Here is a 27,028-nt window from a genome sequence, read left to right as displayed (position 1 = left end):
GCCCTGAAACCCTACACTGATTAGATATAGCCAGAAGCTATTTGCACCAGTTTTGAAAGATGAGAGTTACAGCAACAGGTTCAAAAGAAAACGTAACAAATACCAACCAAGCACTGCTTAGACATCAAAAAATATCATGTAAGACACCAACAAAATTCTTACCTGTTTCATCTCCTGTTACAGCCATGATCAGCTTGTGCATACACGATTCTCCTGTTCCTCTAGAGAGCTCAGCATGAACTGTTCCAAACTAGCAAGCATGTGCAGGATTACAAGCAGGAGCACTGACATCACAGTGACCTCACTTGCTTACCACTGTCATTAATATGCTCTGTCACTGGAACAGCTCACTGAAACTGCAGCCCAAAGAACTCCTTTTCCAGTAAACCTTTTCTTTTCCCTCCCTCTGCCACATTTCTATAAGCCTAGCTTTGTTCTTTTGCCCTGAATTATTCATACAGCTGCAGAAAGCACTCACCACAAAGCTGGCTGTAAAGCAAGCCCTGAAAATTCACAGCACTGACAGACAGAAATTAAAACGTGGCTCTAGAATCCATGAATGAATCCAAATGATAAAGTCATGATCGGATAGAAAATAGGGAAATTTTGGAAAGACATGCAAAGTTTTGATTGGAGCAGTTCCACTAAAGGGCAGAGAACTCTGTCAGACAGACATGCAAGACAGGAAAGTTTATTAAGCTATATAATAAACAGCTAAATGAAAGGCTAAAGTGCCTTCCTTTGCAGGGGGGAACCCACAACCCACTCATTTAATTTCAGTTAAAAGCTGCAGAAACGATCAAAGAAAGCTGCAACAGAGCAAGTCAACCCAAAGCTAGTGATTTCAGATGCTGTAACAGGCAGAACAGTAACTCGGGGTAAGGGCTACCTCTCCCCCGTTCCCCCCTTTTTCAAAATAAGTCCAAGAGACCTGGTTGTGGTTGACTTAATTTTAAAAAGTAACAAACCAACGAACCAACCCCAAACACCTCAGTTCTAACACATTTACTCCTTATTTACATCAATTTACATGAAATTCAGACCAACAGTCCAAGTACGGGTCTGTATGTAGGTCATCGCAAACTTCTAAGGCTCTTGTCTGTAATAAACAAATTCAGACTGGTGATTTGTCAGCTGTGAAACTATGCCAAGGACAACAATAATGGAAGCATCGGTGCAAAAAAGGAGTGCCCTGTGATTACAGGACCACTTCAGGATCATATGAACAGAGGATCAGAACTGAAACACACAAGAAATTCAAGCCACCTATCTCAAATATCACTCTTTATATTACTGACATACTATGAAAACACACATAGATCCCAACAGAATGACTTTTGACACAACATTTCTACGCTCATTACCATTAATAATTGAACGTTTTCTTTTGCTTCAGCTAACAAAAAAAACCCCTTATCTCTTATTAGGAAACTGTCAGGGCATCAGAACTGCCTCTTATTTTGCCTATGAATGTAAACTTGTAGCAAATGAAATACCACTCAGTAGGATCAACACCTTTGGCACTTTTATATTAATGCTTTTTCCCTATCACAGGTTATCAGAAAATATCAAGCACAGGGTTCATGTGATGCCATCCATTATTACATGAAATTCATCAACAAATACTTCAGAAAAAAATATAAATACATATGGTATCTGAAAGACTCTGAAACATCTTTTCTACCCTAGGACTGACATTTTTTATATTTTCTTTCTTTCTTGTACTTCTACAATTATTACAAATGAAATTTACATGCTGTCTACCCAAAATAGTTATAAAAATATACATAAGTGGAAAGGTTACTAATTGGAATGTTGCTTTCCTATTATAATCTATGCTACCACAATATTAGGTAAACAATCAACTACAAAGCGTATGTAAATAACAAATGTTCATAAACTACATTCCCACAGACTTCCTAGCATAGGCAAGATTACCTATAGTAAAAATCTGTATATCCAACTAATTCAATTGTCTTACTCCATCTTAAACAAGTCAGGTTTGTTGACAATATGCAATTATTACCTTAAAGAGATTCATATTCCCATAATCATTGTCAGATGCTTTCATGCTCTTTTTATAAAATATTTTGTTTAAGATTTTCCCATATTGATAGCATGTACAATAAATTGAAACCTTTTATCTTCTCATAATCTCCGAGTTTATGCACACTTAGTATTCCCTTTCTATTTTTCCCTGTACATATTATGTAGCGTTTTTCTTCTGTGTCAACAACTATGAGCATCGCTAAAGCACTGGGCTTTGTTTGGGCCAAAGGAATAGAGAATTCCAGGAAGTCAGCTTCTCTAAGCATGGACAGAGAACAAACCAATTTAGTTAAAAGTATCTAGAAGCTTCCAGAAGCAGGTATAGCAGATATTCAGTAACTGTCTCTGAATCAGTTTTGAAAGTTTTCATCACAGGCAAGACACTTAATGGACTATGCAAGCCCATCACTGAGACTATTAAATAGATATTAGAGGACAGCCCTATCAGAGAATAATGCTGTGACACCGAGTCTGTAAAGGAAGGCCATTCAAATGGAATTCCCGAGGACTGAAATTCTGCCAACTACAATCCTAAATCCTGTGCTTCTTCACAGACTGGGGAGGTTTTACAAAACAACTGAGGAGCTACTCACTCTGCCCCTGAAGCTCTGAAGAATCAAAGCAATACATAGAAAATACTACAGTCAACCTGGAGAGACAGAAAAGTCCTCTAATTTAAGAGATGTGTACGCACATGTATAGAAAACATATTAGACATACTCAGAAAACATGCACTACCAGAGTGGGAAATTTGCTTGGGGGACAGCCAAATTTGAGTCTTAAGGCTTTGCGCTAAGAATGTATTCATAATAATATTCAGGGAAGTTATAACAGTACTTTCTGTGTGATGAAAACTAACATTTTAGCTACGGGTTTTTCACATGATAACTTTAGTGCTTCCTTGAAATGCTTCTGAAAAGTCTTGGGAATACAATGTATTTCAGCAAAGAATTAACCAGAGGCAATGGGAGAATTCAAATTTGGTATCATTATTTAGCATTGTCTCAACAAGTTCAGGTATCTACAAGCTATTAGCTTTACTTACATCCCGGGCTTTCTTTACAGCAAAGGGAGAGAAACTGCCATTTAAAGACAGAACTTACTTCAAACATCCATATTAGGGCAAAAAAGCACCTCAGCTTGGACTTCACAAACTAACTCAGATATCTGTGTCTACATTTAGTCAATGGCTTTCATCCACTCCATGAATACACATTTAAAGTCCTCCTAGCTCTAGTCATGGTTTATTTCAGATAGCTGTTTTGGTTTAAAGCATTCACACAGCCCTCCCCTCCCTACTTCTGTGTACTAATTCACAAAAAGTAGGGAAAATAAACTCCCTCTGTCCTCCTGGTAGCCATTGATTTAGTGTCTCCATAAAGAAATCTCTTCCCCATTTTCAAATGTTTTCCTCAGTGTAACCCAAATCCCAGCCCTACTTCCCTTGGTATCAAGAAGAATCCAAGATACCTTTGGCATTTCCCAAAAGCTGGGAACAGGGCAGGGGGTGGGTGGGGGGGAGGAGGGGGAAAAAAAAAAAAAAAAAAAAAGTAGTTCTGCATACACTACAGTCAGATTAAAGAATTCACTATTCACAGTTCAATTCACATGTGTACATACATTTTATAGGATCTACAAAGTGTTCTGTGACAAAACTAGTTTCAGTAAGGGATCTCCTTTCTAATAACTACGAGTCATAAGTTGCAAGAAAATTCTGCCCTCAAGATATCCAAAGAACTTTAGAACTTCTGTTTTATTACAATTGATTAACTGCTGAAAAAAAAATCAGTTTCATATGCATCCTCAGCATCTCATTTCAAACTGTAACAGCACCTTTACTGCAATTAAACATCTCTCTCAAAGTCTGGACAACAGAATTCAAAACAGAAAGTGATTTTATACTGTTATTTCCTTCTCATAACTTTTTAAGCTTTAGTAGCAGCTGCTTTACTGAGCAGAGAAACAGTCTCCAAGACTGTCTTTCATCTTGTTATGCATAAATATTTTAATAGTGCAATAATGTCAACACAAAATAAAAAGCCTTTTAAGAAAAATTCTTTATGTGAAAACCCAAAATGCAGTAGACTAATAAAACATACCTTGAACAACAACTTGGCTTCCAGGAACAAAAAACTGTTGTGCGCCATCAGGTGATTGTCCTGCATATTGCACAATGGTAGCACCTGGTTGAGGAGCTCCTGAATTTGTCATTGTTAAAGTCTGTAGTCCATGGGCACCATCAGAAATTGGATTAGAAATCTGGACTGTACCACGTTGAGTTATAGTAACTAAACATAAAAAGGAAAAATAAAGTTAAGCAATAGAAAGAAACAGAACACACGTTAAAATGCCCATCTGCCTTCTTAAAATAAAGTCTGATAGGACCCCTGGTCCTCTCCTTGCTTAAAGGTCAATCGTACAATAAAACTTTCATAATGTTAATACTGATTTCCACAAATATAAAGCCTATTGTGTAGTATATGGCACGCATGTAACAGATATAAAGCAGTATTCCACGTTTTTTCCCTGTGCTTCCAGAAACGTTAACTCTCCTAAAATAATTTTAATACCAGAGCAAAATAATTTTAATACCAGAGCTCCTAGCTACACAGAGTCATTGTTGTTTTTAAACACTAATGTAAAAATGTTATTAAAAACAAAAAAAAAGAAAGAAGACAAAGGAAGAGCAAGTCCTCTGAAACTCACAGTTCTTTCCTTAGTGTAAGAAAAAGTCTAGCCCAAGTTGCACAGAGAAGTACCCGCTCAAGCAGGTCCGTGTCTGCCTTACCCTGGGGGCCACAGAGCTGCACACAGTACTCCCTGGGAGGTCTCACAGGAGCCAAATAGAGGGGCAGAATCATCTCCCTCGACCTGCTGACACTTCTTTTGATACAGCCCAGGATGCAACTGGCATTCTGGGCTGTGCACACACATTGTCAGCTCACATTCAGTTTTTCATCCACTGGTACCCCAAGTTCTTCTCCACTCTCAATCCAATCACTGCCCAGCCTGTTTGGGATTGCCCTGACTCATGTGCAGGCCCTTGCACTTGGCCTTGTTGAATTTCACAACGTTTGCAGGGGCCCATCACTCTAGCCTGTCAAGGTCCCTCTGGATAGCATCCCTTCTCTCTAGAATATCAGTGACAACACTCATCTTGGTGTCATGATGTTAAATAATACTGGTCTGAATACAACCCCCTGAGGGCCATCATTTGTCATTTAGTCTTTTGAGTGTGACCATTCAGCGAATTCCTTATCCACCAAGTTTTCCACCTGTCAAATCCATGTCTCTTATGTTAATTAAAATACTCCTGGAACTTTTAGATGAGAACCTAATTCCCAAGAAGTAACAAAATTCTTTCTCCCCCAAATGAAATTTAAACTACAAACACTGTATTTAAAGTGGTCTGAGATGGAACAAGTCATATATAAGTATGGATTCAGGACTGCAAACTCCTCTGATTTCACTGTCAGATTCACAGTATTTGATGACATTCTTGAAGGTTCAGCTCTGGTTATCTGCATACATGATTTGTTAGACACCCATGTGAGTTTTGGAGACAGCTGATTTCAAATGTTCTGTCTTGACAACAGTAAGTTACCTTCAAAGTACATCATCAGATAATAAAACTTCCAAGAGCACTGAGATACTAACAGTTTATTAGTAAATTAGACAACAGTAACTGATTTTTTCAGAGTGTAGTAGTTATCCACCAAAATTGCCAAATCAGCTTATTTTTGGGGAAAATGGGGAATTCCTCTCATGCTGAAGGAAGCAGAGCCCTACCTGAAATACTGGAACAGGGTTCAGCATGGATCTTCAGTCCTATCCTTGGAATGGGGAACATGTCACGTAGGAACCAGCTGAGCACAAAGGCTCCATAAGGCATTAAGGAAGGCCAGGCTGGGGTAGGGTGTGGGGGTGTGTGGAAGAAAGAACAAAAGAGCAACATGATGCTTCAGTTGGCCTCCAAAGCAGAAAATGCCCTATTTTGGGGCAGGGTGGAAGAGGGAGAAGCAAGAAAAATAAATAGTCTCCTCTATTCTTCATGAGATCCAGAACAAAAGCAGGTTCCCAGCAGCATGCGAGCTTCCCAGCAGGGTTTGCACCTTTGCCTCCCAGAGGAGCTATACACAGCTGAACTCTGCCTCTCACAGAGTTAGCATCAAAAACTGTACGTCTACACCATCATAGTACCAAACCACATAAAAAAAGTCCATTTGGGTTCCTCAGCAGTAAAATATCAGCACAGAATCATACAAGGTTCTTGGCTCCACGGTAAGCCTGGGTAAACAATTATGTCACAACTGCCCTGCAATTATTCATTCAGATCTCAATCCAGTACTTGACAAACAAAAGTGAATTAACTCCTGCAGCTGCCTCCCTTACAGGACTGGGTCTTGCCGTATTAACAGAAGACGACACTGCTCCCACTCCATTCACTGTCCTGATCCCAACCACGGCACAGACTTCTGTTGTGCTGGAGCTCTACTGGAAACTGGACTTTCTACAAAGAGTGTAGGACTTTCCTGGAGAGTTCCTGGAGTTGTACATCATGCAGGTGGATGTACCTAAGTGGCATCTTCTTTTCCAGCTAGGACTGAAAACAATACTAATACCATTCTCTGAGTATGATTAACAGCTCTAATCAGAAAAATCTGTTCTTTCTTTCCTCTCCAAAACTGGGAAAAGCAACTGAAGGTTTTACCCCAAAAGATTTCCTAATTCTCCCATTGTTAAAAACCTGTCCTAAGACAGCAAGCAACCCAAACAGATGGCAGAAGAACTAGTAATTTTAATTTCCTCTGCATTGTTTCAGACAGAACATCACGACATGCACAAGTAGGCAAAGGGCTCGGAGGGAGTGGCTGATTCACACACTCCAACTGAACAAACAACTCTTGCATGGTTAGACCACCACCACAGGTGAGGCAAACCAGTTGGTTTGGGTTTTTTTCCCAGTATTCAATAACCAACATGACAGAACTACAGCCAACAGAATAGGTTTGTAGTCAGATCACCCTAAAAGGCTCCTATACAAGACACCACCTTATGCAAAACTATGCATTGCCCTTACAGAAAGATAACACGTATGTTGACGGAGGTAACTGGGAAAGACATTAAATCTATCTGGTCCTGCCTGTCAGTCTATCTGCTTCCTTAAGCGAAAGCCAAGAAGCTCAGAGGAAAAAGGTATTTGGAAACCATGGCAACATACCATTTTGGCTGGTAAAAAGTACAGAACAGCCATTGATGTTGCTAATAGAAAAAAATATATTTGTTTTTCAGAAAAAAATACTCATTAAGTTCTTCCAAAAGTCAGTCATCCCAGACATCCAGACACCAACATACAGTCAGAATTATCTTTTCAACTAAACTGCCTTTGCTATGCAGGAATAGAGAGAACAGTAGAGAAAACAAGGAAACAGCAAACATACTAACATATGGTATCTGTTTTAAACTAGGGCACAGTATATATGGCTGTAGTGACACTGCAAGACCAGTTCTTCATTGCCATGGACACTGTACAAGCTTAATGCATAAGCTGCTGGATGCCTGCACCAGTAAACTCGTACAATCAGTGCTGGCCAAGAAGAGAGCAGAACTTGGATATACTAGTGATAAGTAGAAATAAAGAACTATTGACAGAAGACATAAAGATAACAGATACATGTAGTGACCTGCATCATATCCAGACTGGAATCAACACAGGAGATGGAGCATCCCATGCTGTGTTCCTGGTTTTAGCTAACAGTAGTTCCTGAGGACCACAGTCAGCCAACGGGCTGGCTGCTCAGAGATGGTGCAGATCTGTGCCTTATACACCTAGAGGACTAGAAGTCAACAGTCAAGCTCTCTTTGGTAAATTTCAAATTAAGACCCCCTCTCCTACAAGGAGATGACCATCCTTGCTACCTCTTGGTACCAATTTTTCCTAACCAGAACTAGGGGAGAACACAGAGACTGCACTGAAGCAAAAGATGTGTGATATTTTAACTTGTAGAGTTGAAGTTAAGAAAAAATAAAATCAAATTAATGAACTAATAAATTGGGTAAGAAAGAACATTTCCAGGAAGACAAAGTGCTCAAAACAAATTTTTTGAGCCACAATCAGGAGAGTCCATGAAGGCTGACATTACATGCTGAAGTATGCCTCATTAGGGCTGAGAACCTATTTAACAAGTTAAATGACCTTAAATACACAGCACGTTTTAGGTACGAGTACAACTTAAAGAAAAAGCAGCATAAACCAGAAATCTATGCTTGGCTTATGTGAAAGCCAAGTTTAAATTAAGGTAAATAAGATTTTATTAAATTTTTGTGGACTCTTAATTCTAGCACATTGTTGGTGATGCTCTCTTTTTCTTGATTTTTCAGAAGTATCTAATTGAACAAGAAAGCAAAAATGGTGAATTTCATTATTCTTTTATACGAACTCTGTCACTATGACTTATAGCTATGTTCCAATTAAAACATCCTCAGTTAATAATCACCACCTGCAAGACATTGCTAGTAAAAGTACAACTCTGGTGTTCTAGAGCAACCTATGATGAAGAAGCCTGAACTCTTAATTGTTTAGAAATCCTAAAGGTTTGAAGGCTCACTAGAACATAGTACAGACACCACAGCACTTCTTTTTATGCCTTGAAATTGCCAAATTTTTTAATTTTTAATTTTAACTAAACCTCAGCCAAACCAATTAAAAAATAGAAGTAAACAATTTAATTTGGTCAAGAATACCTGCCAGATTCTGTACTGGATCACTTTAATTTAGTATGACCACAAGTTCACAGAAGAGAGCACTTCAGATGCTGGACATCATGAAGCAGACATTATGTCTATAACTTACAGAAAGGGTAAGAAAAGCAGTTCAGAGGCCCAAGTAAAATTACTGTCTATAGTGAAGGGGTAGATAATATTATAGACAAATTCTGCTTTCTCAGGGTTGACGATTACTTTAGTTGCATACATTAAAAATAACTGAAGAATTCTAGAGGGTGACCAGAACACATATAAAAGAGGATAGAATGGCCCTCTAGTTGTCATTGCACTGTTTTAACAGACTTCCTCTGTTCTTTCATTTCAGGAAGAAAACTCACAACATTTCTTTTGCAATTTTCCTGTCATCATTATCAAAAGGGAAGATACCTGCATTTCAGTCTGTTGACACATGAAAAGGCATGAAAAAAAACCCACAACCCAAACAAATGTAGGAGTGAAGCTTTATCCAATATATAACAGAAAAAAAAGAGTTATTAGAAAGTTATCCCTTAGATGACATACGATTGTGCCCAAAGCAGCTACGGGGAGCGAGTTACGTGATATTTTTAACATAAACGAAGGTATTAAACCCACAGGTCTACAGAACAGAAGCATGAATCTTAACTTTTAACTTGCATTTGGATCTATCAGATGTTGGATGACCTGAATTCAGGTTAATACTTAGAGTGCTCATACTTGATAACTAGGAGAGGAAAAGACATAGTTCTTTTAAGAAAGAAAATTCAAAGTTAAGAAATAATTTCATGCTCCACCCTTACAGTTAAAAAAAAGCCTGTCGCTAATTGTCATTCCATATAACAGACAGCACTAATACATACCAAATCACAGTAACTGGAAACTGCAGTGATTTATAACACTAAACATTCACATAAAACTGCCAACATTTTTCATTTCACTTGAGCCTCACCTTCACATTTTTCATGTATACAAGTTCTAGGACAAAATCTAGCAACCAATCATTACAAGAAACAGACTGAAAGTCTAACACACCCATGTTAGAAGAAATCAAATATAAAAATTGAAACTGTTTGGAAATACAGAAGTTTTCATTCTTCTTCACCAAAATCAAACATGTCTACTTAAATATGGAACTCAGAAACAAAGGTGTTCCTATATGTGTTCTACAACATCACATAGTATCTTTGCAAACATACTGTATTGCCTTGTGTTAGTATGGTACAGGCTGGTTGGCATGTCCATTGGAGAAATTCCAGAAGGTGCTCCTTCATCTTCTGACTTTTCTTCTTCTTCAATCTTTGGTATTGCAGGAACATCTGATGAAAGTTCATTCAAAATTTTTCTAAAAAAAAAAGTAAATTATTTTATATATTTGAAATTCCATATCCATGAGAAAATTAAGTCACTGGCTTTTCTCAGACAGATTTGCTAAAATATATAAGCTGCCTTCAAAAAGGAGTAAAACCAAAATTAAAAGCCCTTACCGGTATGAAGGCCTTCTTGAAAGTATTTCCCTACGTTTTTGAGAATCAGTTATCCCTTCTGATTCTGCAGATTCATCTGCAATCGATGCTACCTGTAATAGCAAAGTTTCTGAAATTCGTAACTTCGTTAAAAAAAAAAAAAAAAAAAGAAAGAAAAGATTGCAACAGAGTAAAAGATTATATCTAAAAACTCCTTCCATGTTTGCACACAGGAAGTTTGTGCACTTTTTTATCACTAATTGTGATCTTGGACTTCCTTTTTCCAAAGCAAATCACAAATTATGAGGTTAGCAACACATAGCCACTTAGATGACATCTTCCATTTGAAAAAGAAAAAAAATCAAAGTGATCCAGGTTACTTTTTTGTGAATGACACCTACAAAAACTACTGAAAACAGATGATTTAAGTATAATATAATATACAATTTAATTAGCTTTTAAACTGAAATTAAACATTTGAAGTATGGAATATTGCACTAATGCAATAGTCCATCACCTTAAATAATAGTATACAATACAAAAGCCTCTTCACAACCACACAAAAGCTATTTTGAAAATAAGTTTATTTAAATATATACATTTATTACACTACCAACACATATTCATAAATACATATACATCACTTAGCAACACTCTGCAAGTTTTAGGAACCCCTGACAAGTCCACAATGTCTCATTTTCTCAGACCTTTATTAGCAGTGTTTTCACAGGTTCTTTTTCTCTTAAAATTACCCAAGATGACATTAAGGCCCAGAACTGAATCACACTTTACCAGCAACTATCTTATTACACATGACTGAAAGCAATTATTGAACAAGAAAAACACACTATTTTCTTGATTCATTCAATTTCTCCGAACTACTGGTGTCTAAGATTTCCGAACTGAAACACTGCTGTAAAGTTAGTGTGGAAAATGACCTTTTCACATAAAGACAGACCAGACTGCAGTTTCAGACTCAGCACCGTGTTAAGCTAACACTGAACCAACTTGAGTTATGTGACTAGAAGACTCAAGTGTTTGACCTGGGTGCAGCAAAGCCTTCCCTGCAGCTCAGGGAAGACAAGAAAGACCTCTAGAACTAATGCAGCTGCCAGGCCTGAGTGCTTGGTGCTAGAAACAAAACCTGCTTGACCTCATCAGAAAATGGCTGGAAGGTTCTGGAAATTTAAAGGCCTGGGTCACCCCAACTCAAAGAACGCTTGAAAGAACTACAGGTTATTGCAGAATGACATTGTCTCTTCACTTGTTAGTTTTATTACATTCCAGTTCTGTGTAAAAAATACTTAATGTAGCCTCATTTATTTATTATATATATATTATTATTTAATGTAGCTGGGTAATACATAGGAAATAACATTAAAACTCTACACCAGCTTAACAACAAAGACCACCTAGAAATCATGAGAGGTACTTCTGCATGTCTATAGATGTATAGCCCCAAACCAAACCAGAGCTGACTGACAGAAATACAAAAGCTTCAAGAAGTCCGTAAGCATCCTTTCGCGGGATGGACCAATGCTGAACAGCACAGTGATGTTCTGAAAGGCATTTCTCTCCAGTGCCCTATGGCAATGTGCTTGTCGATCAACCTTCAAGCCTCTGGCATACATAAACCTTCCAAACTAAGACAGTACTACACAGGCAAAAGCCTGGGCATCCTATCTCAAAACAGAACTCTCATTCTACAGGGGGAAAAAAAATAAAATAAAAATCTATTTGTCTCAAGACAAATAGCAGGAAAGCAAGACCTTAGTGCCTTGAAATGTTCCCATTCCACTAAGGGTTATACCAATAGCCACAACTAGTTTGTGAAGATGGCCAAAGCCAGGAACAGTCATACTTTGGGAAGAAGGTAAGGAAATCACAAGATGATTTAAGCATTTTAATGTGGAAGAAGACATTTTCTGCACGAAACTCCGAAAGTTGTAATTTCCATCAAGACAAAGATAAATTTAGCATTTCAGTTTGTTCCGATAGCAAGCAACCACATTCACAATGCTAATCAATGGAAACCATTGTCATTTTCTCCTGGACATCATTCAGACTTCAACTTTAACATATTGCTCTGCATTTGAACAAATATAACTTTGAGCTCATGTTAGTCTGCCAATACATTATACATTACAGGGTGGTGAGCAAGTAGAAAAGTCAAATAACAATATGAACAACCTTCCTACAAGTAAAATGACAGTAACAGAACAGTAAGGAACATTACATAGGTAAGCATTTTTTTCATCCAAAAAGCAACAGCATTACAAGAAAAAATTTTGAGCACCTTCTGGTTTAAAGCTACAACTGTTTGAGGGAGAGGTCATGCAAGTTTTAATGTCAACCTTCAGCATACTTTTTTTTTTTTTTTTTAAACTGATATAACTTCCCAAGTTCCCCACTGTCTGGCAGAGACAGGATATCAAGTTAAAGCCAAATTATCTGGAGGAGATGCCAGGTGGCAGGATAGTACCTAAGAGGATCACAGAAGGCTGAACAACCTCTGTAATGGAGTCTTTTACAGCATCTTCAAGTCCTTCTTATAGAATCACCTTATTTGCCATTAGCATGCTCAAACATAACAAAAGCGAAACCCTGGAACCAACTAGTCAGTATTAATCGGACACAGCTTCCCTGTCTCTATTCCTCTGGCAAAAGGAAGACAGACAGAGTTCACTCAGTACAACAAATAGTTGACTTCCACTCCCCTAAGATGACACACCAGCAGCTGGCAAGAGAATCCTGCGAAACTCCTCCTTCTGAGATTTGGAGTGAGACCTCTGTTTTTGCCTCTAAGTTCTGACTATACTGACTTGAAGAAAAGCATTGATGGAAACTGGGAACGACTATAATATGTTTACCTGATAAAGTTCACTCTGGTAAATTACAGTTAGAATTCTATTTAAAAAATATTTATTTTGAATACTCTGATTTTACTTCAAATTTGACCAAACCCAACTCTCTTAACATCTACTGCACCTGTTTCAATAGTGATCTAGTTTCAATACCTCACCAGGTCCCACCATCAATACCTACAACTTACAAATAAAATATTCAGTATCTGGCCAAGGTTTTATTCTTTTTCTCAAATCTCTGAGATAAATGATACTTACATACGCCTTTGTATCTATTACACTTGAAAGCTACTAAGAAGTCTCAAACATTAAAGATAGCTTCTCAAGAAGACTGACAACACGTCTTTTCTTTAACATGTTGATGACTGCAGGTAAAACAGTTCACACATAACAGGTGTATAGTCTCCCTTACTAGAGATATCACTTCTATTTGCAAAAAGCAATTCGGTTGACATTTCACAATCAGGTTTTAAGAAAACTAGAGGAAAAGCATTCCTAGCTACAAAGAATAACACCAATGGGAGGCCAAGTCAATTTCAAAACACTGTAAATTCTTTCTCTCTAGTCTTTTTCACTATTTAAAAGCTGTGAAAACTCTTAAGCATTTTGCACTGGTCCCTGTTTTCATACAATGGTTTGGGTTGGAAGGGATCTTAAAGATCATCTAGTTCCAACCCCACTGCCATGGTCAGGGGCACCTTCCAATAGACCAGGTTGCCAAAAGCCCCATCCAGCCTGGGACTGAACACTGCCAGGGATGGGGCATCCACAGCTTCTCTGGGCAACCTGCTCCAGTGCCTCACCACCCTCCACAGTTAAGAACTTCTTCCTTCTAGCTAATCTTAATTTAAATCTTTGAGTTTAAAGCCATTACCCCTTGTACTATCACTACACGCCTTGACAACAAGTCCCTCCCCAATCCTTCCTGTAGGGTCCCTTTCAGTACTGGAAGGCCACTACAAGTTATCTCCAGAGCCTTCTCTTCTCTAGGCTAAACTCCAACTTTCTCAGCCTGTCCTCACAGCGGAGGTGCTCCAGCCCCCTAATCATCTTCATGGCCCTCCTCTGGACTTGCTCCAACAGATCCATCAGCAACTTTAAACATGTGACGATTTGCCAAACAAATGTTTATTTTGAGGTTGCTCTTATTTTTGGTCTTTACATATCCACACCCACAAAAAGCAATAGCAGATGCTTTAACAGGGCCTGCTTAAATCAACAAGGATTCACTTGAATACAATATGTTTACTTACATTACATCTTCAAAAACAGAGTATGAGATATTTGCAAATTTATGAGTTTGTAGACTCATTAGAAACATGTTCACAGAACTTAAGAAAACTGAAAAACTGCAAGATATGCTGAAGAAAGGGCATGTTATTACACAAATTTGCTGTTGTGTAAGTTCAGGGTTCCAAGACACAATTTCTTAAAAGATAAACAGGAAGCATTAAGGAATCGCTACACAATGCTTGTAGAGCTGCTACTGCTTGGCAGTTTGCCACCTTCCCCCCTGCCATTTCCTGCACCATACGAGTATATTTTGCAGCACTGACTGGTAGGAATGAAGAGAAACTAAAGATGGGGTTGAGAGGAAGAGTTATGAGGCACCAAATAATTCATGAAAATGTAACAATAGAAGAGCTAACCTGAACAGCTAGCATGTGTGGTGACTGAATGACTGAGGGCTGTGTGGCTTGAATGACACCCTGGACATGAACAGTTTGACCAAAAGGCAACTGCACTAGCATTACAGCTGGGCATACTCTTCCAGCACTTGACACAGCTACAGAAACTTGCAAAAATTACAATCATCGTGTTTAAGTAACATGCCTTAAGACTTCAGCAAATGCTTTTAGAAGTGATGCTAAAACAAACTGGTTTTGATGCCACATCTAAAATAGCTTAATGTGTGTAATTATCAGACGTAGAGATAAACTAGTTTTATCAAGTAAAAGTTTGGTGTGTATGCCCATTCCAAATGGTATGGAAAGCTTAAAATTGTCCCCTAACAAACCGTAAATATATTTTTTTTTCCTTCCTCCAGGGACTTCATTATTGGTTTTTTTTTTTTAGTTAAAAACAACTCTAAGCTACCACACACTAAATTTTCTCTCACTAGCATGAAGGTTAGGAAGAACCTTAAGAAATGTTACAAAAATACCAGTATTCACTGAAGTAGTATGGTGCTGCAACAGCATACAGGGCAAAATGCTCTTAATAAATTAAAAAAAAAAAAAAAAATCCAGACCTGCTTTGGTTTTGCTTTGTTTTAGGCAAGAAGTTATGCTTTTCAGACAGATGTCTCAAGAGATCAGAGCTTTTCAGACAGAAAAAAACCCCTGTTCAATAAAGCAATGCATGGCTTTGTAAAGTGATTTAGTTTAATAAATTCTCTTTACATATATGTATTTATACATCAAGCAAAACAGAGCTGGAGTGTATCACTGCTTCAATACAACAACAAAATAAAGAACAGCTGAACCTTATTTAAGCCTAGCACAGCTCAAGAAAGTGTTCTGTTTAAGAATAATCCGATCCCTTTTTCTGATGACATTTTAAGAGTACCCACAGCTTTCCTCGGCTCTTGGCTCTCAGCTATCAGTACTGAGGATGAATGGGTTAAGAAACAGTTAAAACAACTACAGGCTAAGAAACAGTTCAATATTTATGCTATTACCATTAAGTCTATTAACAGAAACAAATACTGAAGCAAAAGGAAAACACTATGATTGATCCCAAGTTCTGTGTGATGAAGTATCTCTAAACTCAGGAAAGAAGGAGAATGGCAAATATTAATCATACAATAAACAGGGATTTTTCCAAGTAAACTGCACAAAAAAAACCTTATTTCAATATTCTGCACACACAAGAATAAACCCAGACTTATATCTAAAATTCTGGTATTATTCCCTTCATAGCTTTATTCTCAGCCCCCAAAGGTATCTGATATGAGCAGTAAAGGTAAAAAGAAATGACAGTGAGAAGAAAAACATGATGAATGCTGCCTACAACAAAAGAAAGTTAAAGGAAGTTTTCTATTTTTCTGTATTTATACTGAAGGCTTGGGTTTTTTTAATTTCAAATATTAAAGACTCTTTCATTCCTGATCCATAAACCATGGCTTGTCCATGAAACATTACTTTCTTGAGGCAAAAAAAAAAAAAAGTTTTGTTACTATTAAGATGCATTGCTATCAAAAACCCCAGATGTTGGCTCCAATTAACTTAAAGAAACAATGCTTCTAGGAAACAGAGACAGGACTTTGTCAACATTCACTATGTAATTGTTCAATTGTTATAGGAAACTGAACCGCTTTTCAGGAAATAGAACAATTGAGGGCATTTCTAACCCTGAAATGGAAACAATCATTCTTTAAATGGCATTAAATAGCAACATGTAAATAGGACATACAAACCTTCTTCCCAATAGATAAAACAAATATGGTTATCAGAAACAGATATCTGAGTTTGAGATCTAGAAAGTCTTGAAGATCCAAAAAGTATGACCTATTTTGTGCCAAAGCTGACATCATCCTAAACCCAGACTTCACAGAAAGACCATAAAATCATTTAAGGTGGAAAAGACCTTTTAGATCACAGAGTCCAACCGTAAACCTAACACTGCCAAGTCCAACACTAAATCACGTTGTAGAATGTTAACAGCCATTAGGATATTACATGCAGAGCAGCTGCAAATAATTTTATCACATACTTTGCAATGGAGCAAATCCAAATGTTTACAAAGCATGCTAGCTTTTCAAAATATTACAATCACAATTTCACCAAACCTTCTGATTTACTACTATCTTTGTGAGAGCTGCAACCTGACACAGTATGTATCAGAAAGAACTTTCTGCATACAACCACACACAAAACAGTACAAGGTAAACAGTTTATGAGTTTCTTTTTAGTACACAATGGGTCAGGCACAAATAATCAGGAAGTAATCCAGTACTCAAGATTAAGAAACATTACATTCATTTAAAAGCTCCTTATTCAGTATAAGCACAGAAGAAAAAAATAGAAACACTCAGCTAATACCCTTTTAGACTAAAGTTTACAGTATCACAGGAGAAATTGTTCCCATTAATTCAGATAATAGACTAAATGGGGGTGCAGGGTTAAGGGAAGTGGAGACAGTAATATTTTAAAACTGGATCAAACCAACAGTGATTTGTTTCTTCATTTGTATCTCTTTTAAACAGCTCCGTTTGGTTTGATCCCTGTTTGCTGAGTTTCCGCAAATGTTGACAGGACAAGAGGAAACGGCCTCAAATTGCACCAGAGGAGGTTTAGACTGGATGTTAGGATTCCTTTTTATTAGGTTTGTTTTCTATAACCAAGACTGAAAAAGATCTTTCCAATTTCATATTTGGCGTCTCCTTTTATAAATTATTAATTATTTATTTATTAATAATGAGAAAGTATTAGTATTTTTTTTATTCACATTTCCCTTTGCTTTGTTTTAAAATTGCATATTCCCGTGTTAAGCAAAACACTAGAACCTTTTGACGCTACCATGCATAAATGCTGACTGAAACGAACTTGGCAAAAACCCTACTTTCTGACATCAGCGATGAGCAATGCTACCTTTAACATCATTACTTCAACGGCTGTCTGGCACAATGGCTGGAAACAATCCACAGAAGCGACTCAGGAACATAGCGGGTGAGGGGAGGCTTAACACATTAAACCCTTACGCTGTTTAACCAAGTGCTATGTCCCTGGCAATGGCAAAGAGACTTAAGATGCTGAAATGTCCTTCTGGGTTCTATCCTTTTAGGTAAGCAACAGCCAAGTCTAATAGCTTCAACAAATAACAACCATGCGTTCTGCCACAGCAGTACGGTCCCATACTTCATACGGTTGGAAATATAAGTGCTCCCTCTTCCAAGAGGGGAGAGAAAAGTAGCCAGCAAAAAAAAAGACCATGAACTATCTTCATACTGAGGCACATTCTTTCAGAGAAAGAGGTTATTCATCAGTTATCTGACTTCAAGATGCCTTGTCCATCTGAACAATTACTCTGTGGATGTACGCACTCCTGTCACCCAATGTCAGATAACTTCTCCCTATCAAAGTACTACAGATACGAAATATGCAGTACACAGCTCCACCTAATTTCTGTCCCTGCTGTAGAATCTAAACAATACAAGGTCTCCAGAAGTAAAGTAAAAGTACTTTTGAAAAAGGCAAAGGCAAACCCATCCTGGATTCATCTAATAAAAGAGCAAAGGACTCACCACACTCAGGCACCAAGTAGCCTCTATGAGGAAAAGCTGAAGGCAAGGAAGTTTTGGTCAACTCCAAAGCTAATGCCAAAAAAGCTGCACACAGTTTTAAGGAAGACAAGGTCAGACTGACTGCAGCGATTTGGTGACAGCATACCCTTGAGGAAGCACAAAATGGTAACAAGGCTGCAAGCTTATAATCCTCAAACACCAGCTTTGCTAAATATCCTGGACTCGCATTTGGCAGGCTGGTTTTAGAGCTGCAATGGCCTCGCAAACTTCTACAGCACTCAATCTGTTGGGAGCAAGCTTTAACACAAAGTTTTAAGCTGAGAGCCCACAAGGAGAATACCTTTTAAGTGCTAAACCTCAGCAGTCCCAGCTTGCAATGGCTGTGCACTCCAGGCTCTGGAAAACTCCCTCTGCTCTCTGACAGCACCTCCCACACTGTAACTCCTGACCCATGTTCAGTTCATGGCCAGCACCAAGGTGTCAACCAATGCTATCTCAGGCCAAGACAGCGGACAGCTCTACTGATACAACATGACAAAGTTCATAAAAAAGTGATTCAAAGAAGAACCCATTAAGGATGTAAGATTAAAAAACCAACCAAACAAAAACAAACCCATAACTGAAAGTATTTTTGTCAAATCTGAAAAAGGTCTTAAGTACATTGCTCTTACGTTGATAGTTGTATTTTGTGCAGCTGAGCACAGGGCAACACAATGCAATATGGACTCTAGAAATCCTGCAAAAGGTATGTCTAATTTCTCTTTGAATATCAATGCAGATGTAACTGTTCCAAGACACAAGTTTGACTGTCATCAACATTATCAGAATATTCCAATGCAAATTAACTTCCTTTTAAAAACAGCCCTATATTTATTAATCTAAGTTCTGTGCATGTGAGACAGAACCCATGGAGCCCCATCTCAAAACTGGCTGAGAAATCTTCCACTTTGCACTTTTGTTCTTCCTTGAAGAGAAGGCATCAAACTTGTGTACAGGTGTTCTGTACACTTCCAACAGCTTCTAAAGACAATGACCAAATTTTTTACAAATTTGTATTTTCTTACCCAATTCTTTTGGTGGATGGATCACCAAATTAATACCGTGTCAATTCCCTTAACTGGCTGAAAGTAAGGGATGCAAGAAATCAAACTATAAATGCCATCTTATTCTGCATTAATTTATTTTATTTTTAAAATAACCCTTTAAAGACCGCAAGTGTCGATTTTGCCTCAATGGATGAAATAGGCATCTCATTTTTGCTAATGCCTAATTTACTAATTTTTGCTTTTGCAGAAAAAGTAATTTTATTTTCAGCACCAAAAAACTGCATGAGTATATAGCAGTATCTATTACACAAGCCAGGGGAAAAAAACAAAAACAAAATTATATTCGCTCTACTAATACTGTATAATAAGTACTCCTTAGCATTGCAGGTTAGTGCATCACACCACAGTGCTCCAGCCCAGACATTCTTACTGTCTCCCCTCCCTTCCAACAGAAGAGACTACATTAAGAATGCTTCAGCACAAAACAATGCAAAACAATGTCTGCCGTCTAAAAATTACCACCTTATTGAACACCTTTTCCACCTTTTCAAAACTAAATGGCAAGTATTTCTTTAAAAATCCTGAATTCCAGAAAAGGGAAAAACAAAACCACAAAAAAACCCACAAAACACCCACCTCATATGGAGTTGCATCCCTCAGCATTTTGCTAGTCAGTCCCTGGCCAGTCATAATTAAACAAAAAACCCTGAGCAAATAAAAAACTGTGAAATGCCGCCTCAACATAAAAAATCTCCACCTTTTTTACTGTGAGGGCAGTTAACCACTGGCACAGATGCCCAGAAAGGTTGTATAGACTCCGTCCTTGAAGATATTCACAACCCAACTGGACAAGGCCCTGGACAACCTGCTCTGGCCGTCCCTGCTGGCACAGGGGGTTTGGACTAGATGATCTCAAGATGTCCCTACCAACCTCAACCATTCTGCAATTCTTTGATAATAGACAGAAAACTACATATTGAGTATTGAAAGAGAGCGTATTAAAATGCTTTATTATGACTGAACAAAACCAAGGTTGAACAAATATTTGTCTGGAAAAAAAAAACCAAAACAACCAAGCAACAAACCAACAAAAACAGCCTGAGATGTTTGAAAAGGAGCCCTCATTTTCAGTGACCAGGCATCCTTTAAGTGGCTGTCTTCTCTTAACTGCACTGCTCCGGAGGCCAAAAAGGGAGGAGCTATCCGTGCCCTCTGACACAGTCAAAATCCACAGGCACTGACCAGCACCACAGGCACAAGTTCCTCAGAGGCACCCCGGGTTGCCTGTCCCGTACCAGCAACATCAGACAGATGTTCCAGGCGAGGTCCGGGACCCCGCAGGGGTTAACCTCCCAGCGCCCGCCTCTAGCCCCCACCGTGGCACAGCTTCTCACCTTCTAAGCCTGCCAGGCAGGAATGAAAACTAGGAAAGTCCTCCTCATCTTAAGCCAAAGAAATGTCAGGACAAGGCCTTTCAGCAATAAACTTTCCCTTCAGGGCCCGTTTCACCAAAAGAAATGGTGCGACAGTTGAGCCTCAGGGTGGCAAGGGGGTGGGCAGGGGCTGGCAGCCGCCCCAGGCAGGGGGGCAGCCTGCGGCAGGCCTGTCTGCTGGGGGCCTGGCTGCTGCACTGTTTCAGTGCCACAACTCCATCAACCCCACTTTTCTGGACAGCCGAGGAGATGGACACAGACTCCAGCTATGGGCGCCCAGCAGCTCTGACGGGTCCAGGGCAGCTCTCTGGGCCGCCGGACCAAAAAGAGGGACCCCCAGACGTACACTCCAGCCTGTTATCCTGAGCCTTCAAACTGAAGCGTGTGTGTTTCATTTCAGTGCTAACTGACCAAGACCCACCATTACTTCAGTTATTAATTTTAACTGAAAGTCCTGAGACCCACAGCCAGTACAGCTGAACCTTCACACACTCTGCTCAAGCACTAAATGCCAATAAACATAGAAACTTTTCCCTGGGGACCCGGCAGAAGCCATCCTACAGCATTAGTGAAAGCTTTGTCTCTAAATCAACATTACGCATCCTAAGGGACAAAATTCACAGGTACTTTGCAGAGACTACTACACAAGCCAACTGAGTTTACATGTAAATCATCCTTGTAAAGTTTAAATGCAGAATTTGAACAGAGCTATCAAAGAAAGAACAAGTAAGAGGATGACATCAACTGAGCAAACCAAATAAAATTCTTGGTTTCATGCTCCATTCTCAAAGAAAAAAACCCTCAAACAATATTCCCAATGCTGTAGGTATCAAAACCACAACAAATACCATAGCTAACAAAAATAACAAGTGTTTATAAATATTTTGCAGTTTATTTTGTGTCTGAAGACACAGCAAAAAGCTGTATTCAGTCTTGAAAATATACCTATAATGTAAATCAAGTTTCTAACATACCAAATATATGGCATCAACACTTACTAATTTCTAACTTCCGATGATGAAAAAATGCTGTAAGATGTTTTTTAAAATCAGTTCCCTTATTTCATAAAGGGGTTTTGACGATCCTTCTAGAGAGTCTATACAGCTTTCTGAAGCCATAAATCTTCATACTGGCAAGAACACTATTTCTCTCAAGTGCTGAACGTTTCAGTGCGTATTTTTAATGTCTGAGAATTAGCACTATGTCATTTTTTATCCATTAACCAAAGAAGAATCCAGGTACAACTACCATACAGAACATACAGAGTATATTTTCAGACCTCTAGACACTGTCATTGGATGCACAGGGATGAAACAAAACAAGCATACATTAAAAATGTACTTGCAAGAAGATGAAACATGTTTGGTACAAAAACTGGAACTAGTAAAGAACCATGCTTACTTTTATGCATTTTTCATTTTTCTTATACAATACCTCTTCAGGGAACACACATTTTAGGTATGTTTGATCTTTCAGCCACCCCAGCTCTCCATGACACTATTCCCATCTCCATAATAAACACGACCATCTTGGAAAAGTAGGGGGAAAACCCCACTAAAAACAACAACAAACCAAAAATGTGCCTACTGATCACTCTGAAAAGCCTGGTCTCCTACAGGTGTTACCCTTTAACAGACCTCATGTTATATCAGCCCTTCCTTAAATACTACAGGCATAGTTTTCAGTATAGCTTTGCTATGTTTTTCCTATTTAATAACAAGACTTACAGAACATGGGAACTCCAAACTGATAATTTAAAAATCATAGCAGTTCTGAATACTACTTTATTGATTCTTATATTTCCACATTTTGACTTACCTCCGATCCTCGGGAAATCTGACTTCGGCCTGGCTGATTCTGAAGGTGACCAGCATCTCTCTCTGGCATAGAATCAACTGCATTGTCATCCGGTTGTGATTCAACCATTTCCATGGTCATCTGCCTAAAAGTAAGCACATACACATCTAAATAATGCAGTACAAGGAGGTATATCAGCAGGCACTGATGGAGAAAAGAGCAATTCCAGACCATTTTATATTTGGAGCAGAAAATATACAATTTTTTTCTCAAAACTATCAGATTAACTGATGTCCTTTCTTCCCGTTCCCCCATATTAAAATACTCCTTAATATAGCCACGAGCTCTAAAACAAGTACTTTGGAAAGCTGCAAGGAGAGGCAGTTCTGGAAATGGTTCTCAGGGGAGGGATAAGCACAGAATCCCTGGGTCCCGTGCAGTGTTGACAGCAGGACTGGGGGTGCAGCACTCCAGAGTGGACCACCAGCACTGCCCACAGCAGGTCCCTTGTGCTTCACATCTCCCACAGCACAAGGCTCAAGCTGACCAGCAGCCATGTGCCGCTACAGCCCTCTCAAAACTCCTGAGATACCAACCCCTGGCTGGGATCTACACTTCAATTGTCTGTGAACTACTCTGGGCTCAAGACCCACAACAATTCTTGTTTTGCAGGTTTAAAAGTAGGGTAAGTTTCATAGAAGAATAAGCAACTCCCTGAGCCTCAATTTATGAGTTTAAACTCCACCAAGAAAGCTTCCAAATATATCTGCTACATAAAAATGCAATTACCTGATGGTTGCTTTTCCGTATTTCTTGGCACACTTAGTCATAATGGAAGGTGTGTTTTAAAACAGAAGTTTGGCTCTCTTTGGCTCCCTTTCTCTCCTACCAAACCCTGCACTGAAGGTGCAACATTGAACAGGTGATGTCACAAACATTGCCATGGCAACAGGTCAGTTTACAAACAGAACAGACAGGATAGGGTCAGGCAGAGGCAGGCAGAATGCCCTGTGGGCATGCTCCCACCCACACAAGTAAACGCGGCTGCAAAAGGAAGGTGCGATATACTTGTGGAATTTAAGAAGCAACAGATCTTGCTTCCTCAGGTTCAGCTACTGTAACTAGGGGATGGCAAGCCCGTCTGAACTCAAACTTCAATTATTTCAGCTGGCTGATAGTTCTCAGGTCTTACACGGAGATGGAAAAGACAGGGAAGGAAGTCTGCTCTGCACCTGACTCAGACTCCTGAATTTAGTCCCACGTGTTAAGTTACCTATACTAAATCAAATTAAATGTAAACCCAGCTCCTTTTGCAGCATTATTATACAGAACATTCCACAATCTTTGAGGAGATTAAATAATTATTTTTTCTAAAAATCACCCTTTTTGCCTAGAATAAAGGCATGAAAATACGAGAAGGAATCTAGTCAAATGATGCAGGGGAGTGTATTTCTAGCTTATATTCCTCCAACGGTATTCTACTGACCACACATAACAGTACTACAGCTACTGGTTGCCAAGCTGTATACAGTTCAAGATTTTATGGGTTAACATTAGTATTTCTGCCAATAGAAGTTACATACTCTATACCAATATCAATTTGGATTAGATTCATAAGGCGACATTTTACACCTAAAGTCCTTCTACATTCCTGTCTTGTTAGTTACCACTAATTACCTTCTTCTCTAGATACAATCTAATTAAAGATCTAGTGAAATTAACTAATGCTGAGCCACTCTGTGGAGAATGTTTTCACTAAGCTTTCCACCATAATTTTCCATAACAAGACATGTTATTAAACCATTCTGGGTTTGTATATGCAATATTCAATATAACAATAATAATTAAAAAGTAGAAGGAAAAAAAAAGTTCCTTCGTAGTAAACTAGGACCATCCACAGTCTCAAACACGAAAGCTCTATCTGGTTCATGTAAGAATGCCTCCACAAGCTTCAAAACTGCTGAAGTAATGAAAACCCAAGGAAAATTAAATATTGCATAGGTACTGGCAACACATTAATTGCAATCTCTTCCTAAAGATTGGTATATAGTCAGAATTAATTGACTTCATACAGGCTCTGAAGTATTTTCTTCTCCAAAGCCATCTGCCACAGATAATCTAGCACTGGAAAAAAACCCACGTACTTCTATTCCTACTGAATGCATTCCATTGAAATTTTAGCCGGCAAAAGCCATTCTTCATGTTGTAAAAAATTTAGTTTATAATTACTCACTGATCGCAGAACACTATAAAAAAAGTATTTATTTTTACTACTTTATCAGGATTTTTCTCCCAAAGTCTTAATCTGCGGTGCCCCAGTAACTGAGTTAGCAAATAGCTTTGAAAAGAACGTCAGCGCAGCAGAACAAAAGTTATTTCTAGTATTTTACAAAATACAGTACAAAGGACTGTATTTTTCAGATTATTTATGTTAAATCAGAAAAACAACAGCAAGTATTATACATGCCAGCAAAATGACAAGTAATGTTAAGACTTATGACATACAGAAAAAACTCAACAATTTAAAGATTTTCCATCTATAATTGTGTATATTCTGACTTAACACAAATGACTGCTTATTTTAAATCTTCAGCAAAGTGGAATAAAATCTGAGAACTTGTATACTGCTTTTAATTAGGTTTTTTTTGGCTGCCATAAAATACAACTGTTACCCTAGAACAGAGCAAAATACTCTTTCTAGAGAGGCTAGAATCAACTTCTTTTTGACAACCTCATAATCCTAGTATGTTTGTAAACAGAGACTTAATTAAAAATGCTGTTCAAATGTAAAAACCTAACTACAGCCTATAAAACTGAAACAAAAAATGACAAAGGGCATAAGTAATTTTAAACGATACACTAGTTATCTACAAAATGTAGCACACTAGTATCATAATTCAGATATGTTACAAAATTATGAAACATCAATAGATGTAACCATAGGGGGTTTCTAAACTTGCAGGTGAAGGTCAGTTGCAGTCACTTGAGCCCACAGGTTTAGAAGTGACATAGCTGTACAGGGCCATGTCAATTCATGTGGGCCTGTGCACCGCTGAAGACCATGCATGATAAAAAACCCCTGAATTTCATGGTCCAGTCTAGATTATCACTGTCTTTAGCACTTTCATAAACTCTCAGATTCCTATAACCTAAGATGTACAGGTTTGTGTATTTCCTGTCTTATCTCATATATCATTTCAGCATCCAACTGTTTTTAATAAATATACTGAAAAATACAGAGCAAGATTATGTTTTTTTCTAAAACATCAGTAATATGGACCATGGTAAGAAATGGTTATTAAATCAATCCAGGAACTACAAACATAAAGTTTCCACATGTATCACATTCAATCAGCCTACATTGCAAGCAAATTCTAACATATTTATTGCCTTTAATTTTCAAAGTAAGAAAAACCTTTTGCCAAGCACTTAAAATACTTTTAAAAAGTGTATCAGTAGTATTACATGTCACACAGAGTTTACATTACCTTCCTTCTATTTTTTTAAAGGAAAACCAAGCAGTTTAAAGTACATGGTCTTAGGTCCTGTTTAAAATCAGGTAACAATACAGAAAAATGTTACCTAGATTAAAGCTTGAATATAATTAATCTTATATTCAGTATCAATACATTCATTTCTTACATTTTCCACCTTGGTTGCCTACCATCATTGAACAGTAGTTTTAAATATTAATCTGGATTTTTGAATTAATAAACAAGTTACACCTCTCGTAAAAAGGGGACAAAAAATGTTTTTCCGTAACATATAAGAGATACCTGCTTATTCCTACACAATAGCAAATACATCTTCAGGATCTGGCAGGAGGTTTAACTGTTATCTAGCTAGCAACATTCCAATATATGTTAGTACACATTTAATACTGTCACTGAGACTAATGTACAGTAGGTCAGTAACAGGTAAACAGGATTAAGACTATATAGTGCACATCAAAAGCTTCTTCAGCTGATAGCAGCAGCACCCCCAACAGGGCAATACTGACAGGCAGCATTAGCTTGAGGAAAACGCTGCCCAGGTGACCTAAATAACTGGAAGTCATTTACAGCTGAAGTTGTGAACCTTTTCTATTTTTGTCCATAGATAAAAAGCAAAGGATAGCATCCCCATCAAGATGTGTTCTTGTGTAACAAAGAGCACAAAAAATTCTTTTACTCCCCCCTCACCACTGCTATTAGTTTTATAATTACATCGCTGAATATCGATATAAATATTTAATGTCTTTTGGTGAAATTAAACTGCGTAAGCAAATTGGTACAGTATTTTACATAATTCAAAATGTGTGATTGTCTAATTAAATACCCAGAGACATTTTAAAGACAACTTCTTTATTTCAACAATACTTTATACATCAGAGACTGTTTACAAAGGT

The 27,028-nt window shown here is 38.1% G+C and overlaps 1 protein-coding gene across 7 annotated transcripts in view; it reads right to left on the bottom strand.

Annotated features, from left to right (window-relative positions):
• The window catches only part of CREM (cAMP responsive element modulator), a 35,907-nt gene that overhangs the window by 7,311 nt on the left and 1,568 nt on the right, over positions 1-27,028 (bottom strand). For 3 of the 7 annotated variants that reach the window (XM_056335901.1, XM_056335903.1, XM_056335900.1), the window contains exons 2-6: positions 23,431-23,541; positions 22,663-22,786; positions 10,278-10,369; positions 9,990-10,135; positions 4,149-4,337 (exon numbers count right to left, since the gene is read on the bottom strand). In XM_056335901.1, the coding sequence (XP_056191876.1) occupies positions 4,149-4,337; positions 9,990-10,135; positions 10,278-10,369; positions 22,663-22,786; positions 23,431-23,471 (592 nt within the window). In that variant the 5' untranslated portion in view covers positions 23,472-23,541. Of the gene's footprint in view, positions 1-162; positions 498-4,148; positions 4,338-9,989; positions 10,136-10,277; positions 10,370-22,662; positions 22,787-23,430; positions 23,542-27,028 lie in introns of those variants that run through there. The other 4 variants (XM_056335902.1, XM_056335904.1, XM_056335906.1 and 1 more) reach the window with 4 other exon arrangements.

Source organism: Falco biarmicus, chromosome 4 (assembly GCF_023638135.1).
Source record: "Falco biarmicus isolate bFalBia1 chromosome 4, bFalBia1.pri, whole genome shotgun sequence".
Lineage (NCBI taxonomy): Eukaryota > Metazoa > Chordata > Aves > Falconiformes > Falconidae > Falco > Falco biarmicus.
This window is presented reverse-complemented; position numbering and strand designations above follow the sequence as displayed.